Consider the following 3,319-nt stretch of genomic DNA (forward strand, 5'->3'; position numbering starts at 1 on the left):
AAGTCCAGGAAGACTATGTCCACTGCTACCCCTGCATCTAATGATCTGGTGATCTGATCGTAAAAGGCCACCAGGTTGGTCTGACAGGATCAGGGATTACTAGAACACTGGATAGGTGACATTCCTTATTCGGATAAGTACTCTGTGCTTAATAAGTAATTGGCTTTCCTTGGTTGTTTTTTTTAAATGGGGCTGATAACCTTTGCATCTCTTGAACCTAAGCTAGTTTGTTTTCTAATGTAATCTCAAGCATATAAAATTCATTTATTTTAGCTATTGATACAAATTGCAGTATGCAGATAAACCAATGCTTTGAGTAAACTATACATTGAAGGTAAAGGAAATGCAATGGACAGCTGTCTCCTTGCTTCAAATTCAATTTAGAACATCTGTGAGCTGTTATCCAGTGGTTGTATTGGATTTCTGTTTGCAGATGCAATTTAAGATGTGTCTTTTGATCTATATAACAATTTGTGGTTGGGTCCTGCCTGCCTTAGAAACTACCTTTTTAAAGCAGACATGGTAATACAGCTGAGTTCAGCTGAAGAGACTTCATTAATGGTTCCCAGGTTTATATTTCAGGAGGTTGAAGGGGGTAGTAGGGGTTTGGGATTTTTTTTTCCCCGTTTGGATTCTAGTACTCTGGAACTTGTTCTCCCTGGAGATCTACCAGAGCCAATCTGACCTAGCTATAAAGTAAGGCTGAGCAAGTCACTCAAGGTTTTTGTGTGAAGGTAATAGGGGAAAAAGTAAGGGATAAGATGGAACTATTTTGCAATTGTAATTGATATTCTCTCTCAAGTATTTGAGTTTTTATGTTCTTAAAGTTTGAATGAGCACATTTTTAATAAAATGCAAGAAATTTGACACAAGGTTGCATAACATGACATTGGGGAGAGGGGAACCTTGTTTTGTCTTATGCTGAAGGCAGGTTTGAGTATAGGGCCTTTTGTAGGCATAGTATCAATAGCGTAGCAAAAGGGGCACCAGTCCCAGGCACCCATTTAAAGGGGGTGGCAGAAGAGCAGCTCTGGGGGTGTCTCATAGTGCCCCATAAACCAACCGTAGCAGCAGCTGCCAGGTGTGGGGACTTCATGCCACTGCTGTAGCAGCAAAATAGACAGGAGTGAGCAGACTGCTCCATGCCAGTAGTATCTATTAACTTTGAGGGCTGCTTCCCGTCCCCCCCCCTCCCCCCCATCTCCTTTTTCCAAGCAGCATTTTGTCCATGGCACAAAAGTTGCTAATGACACCTCTGCATTGTCTAATATTACTAACTACAGCTCTCTTTGCTTGGGTGAATTGTATAAATGACTACCGTGTGTGTGTAATAGATATATCCATTGATATATAAATATTGGTTATTTGGGGGGGAATGTACATACACTTTGCAATAAGTGTGTGTGTGTGATGCTACTGATACTATGCCTACAGAAGGCCCTATACTCAAATCTGCTTTCAACGTAACATTACAAGACCAGGTTCTCCTCTCTCTAATGTTGTTCAATGTAACTTTGTCTCAAATTTCTTATATTTTATTAAAAATGTGCTTGTTCAAGTTTTAAGAACACCAAAACTAAAATACTTGAGAGAAAATATCATTTAATTACAAAATATTTCTGTATTATGTCTTAGTTTCCCCTATTGCCTTTAGACAAAAACCTGAGTCGTACATATATGTGTGTGTGTGTGTGTGTATATATGTGTATGTATATATACAGCCCCCTACCAACAATGTTATATTATCCACAAAATGAATGACATGATCATTCCTAGCAGCATGATCTGTGAAGTGCATATGGCAGCACTTGGAGAGAAGTGGCTACTTTTGTTAATTTGCTAGCATTTCCTTTTTTGAAAGCATGCATTAGGTTTTGTGGGTATGGTCAGTTAGTTGCACTAGATCATTTGTAAACCTTTCTTTTTCCCCCTGTATTTTCTAAGGAGGAAGAAAGGCCCACAGAAGGCAGAAGTCTATCTTCAAGGAGCTTTGAAAACTTACCTTGCTGAGGGCTGGGCACTGCTTATCACACATACAAGAAAGCAGTTGGCAGAATGTCAGAAACACCTTGGGCAAATTGAAAAGTATCCTCTGTCAGCCAAACCTGGAAGACTCATTGGAGTGAGGTTGATAACCTATTTTCTAGGTTAATTTTCAGTTCAGTTTTAGGACGGAGACCAATCCATAAACAATGAGACGCAACCATTAGAGATTTCTACAATCCATTCTTTCTTTAAAACCTCTTTTATGGGTTTCAGTTGACCTGTTCTCCACTTAAATGCCTGAGTCTTTGAAAAAGAACTGACAAAGCAGAGATAATATGAAGCATTTTATTAGTGTAAAAACTGTAAAATGTAATGGTCTTTTCTGTTGATGCCCGTGGAAAGGATATTCTGGCCCTGTGGGCATTTATACACGTACCATTTCATCCTGTGATGCACCAGAGTTCAGAATCAATTAATCAAGTCTGCTCCACGTGTAAGATGTGTACTGTGCCACAGCGTGCAGTTGTATAAGCATGCAGAAAATGATGGCAGTGTGCTTTTGATCTAAACCACCTCCAATGTGTTTTACTTCAGAAGTGGGCTGCCACCATTTTCTTGGCACTGATGCACATTTCACCACTTATACAACTGTATGTGCCTCAGCACTGGACTCTTTTAAAAGCACCTGGTGCTGTGGTGCAAACTTGTACAAATGCCCTATGTTGCTTACTTTTTTGAGCCAATAAACGTTGGATTAGATATGCTTACTGCATATAAATGTACACAGTCTGGGTTTAGTGGGTTGTCCTCCTACAGTGGCCCCTTCCTGCATCTAATCTACAATATGTTTTGTTAAGATGCAGTATATAACATGTTGTCTGGTGTTTAAACCTGGGCATGAGAATTAAGACCGTTACTTTATTCCTAGCTTTGCCTTTGTGTGCTGTTTGACAAATGGTATAAATCTCTTTGCCTCATATTTCTAATTTGACCAAGATCGTCAGATAAAAGGCGCTACATAAATGCAATTAATTAATTGCAAGGTACTGTGATATCTGGTGTAGAAAGCAGAACGATCTCTGAAGTTTGGACAAAGCTTATATCTTTTTATCTTACCACTTCATGTTGGTTTTTTGTTTTTGTTTTTTTTCCTTTCTTACAGTTAAACCTCCGGTAGTCAAATCTTAATCTAGTTCATATTTTGTTAATGTTTCATAGCTGTGAGCAAAAACAAGTTCCTTTTGAGAGCAGGATGGTTTCTTCTTTAAACTCTCTGGCTTCACAGTGCCATGAGGTACTTCCCTATCTATTATAACCATAAGGTTACAGATCA

General features: G+C 39.0%; 1 protein-coding gene across 2 annotated transcripts in view; it reads left to right on the forward strand.

The window, feature by feature from the left end:
* Positions 1-3,319, forward strand: part of TRAPPC10 (trafficking protein particle complex 10) — an 81,030-nt gene that overhangs the window by 55,459 nt on the left and 22,252 nt on the right. For both annotated transcript variants that reach the window (XM_019529026.1, XM_019529027.1), the window contains one exon: positions 1,945-2,085. In XM_019529026.1, coding sequence (XP_019384571.1) covers positions 1,945-2,085 — 141 coding nt within the window. The remainder of the gene's footprint in view (positions 1-1,944; positions 2,086-3,319) is intronic.

Source organism: Crocodylus porosus, unplaced genomic scaffold, assembly GCF_001723895.1.
Source record: "Crocodylus porosus isolate Cpor-Errol unplaced genomic scaffold, CroPor_comp1, whole genome shotgun sequence".
NCBI lineage: Eukaryota > Metazoa > Chordata > Crocodylia > Crocodylidae > Crocodylus > Crocodylus porosus.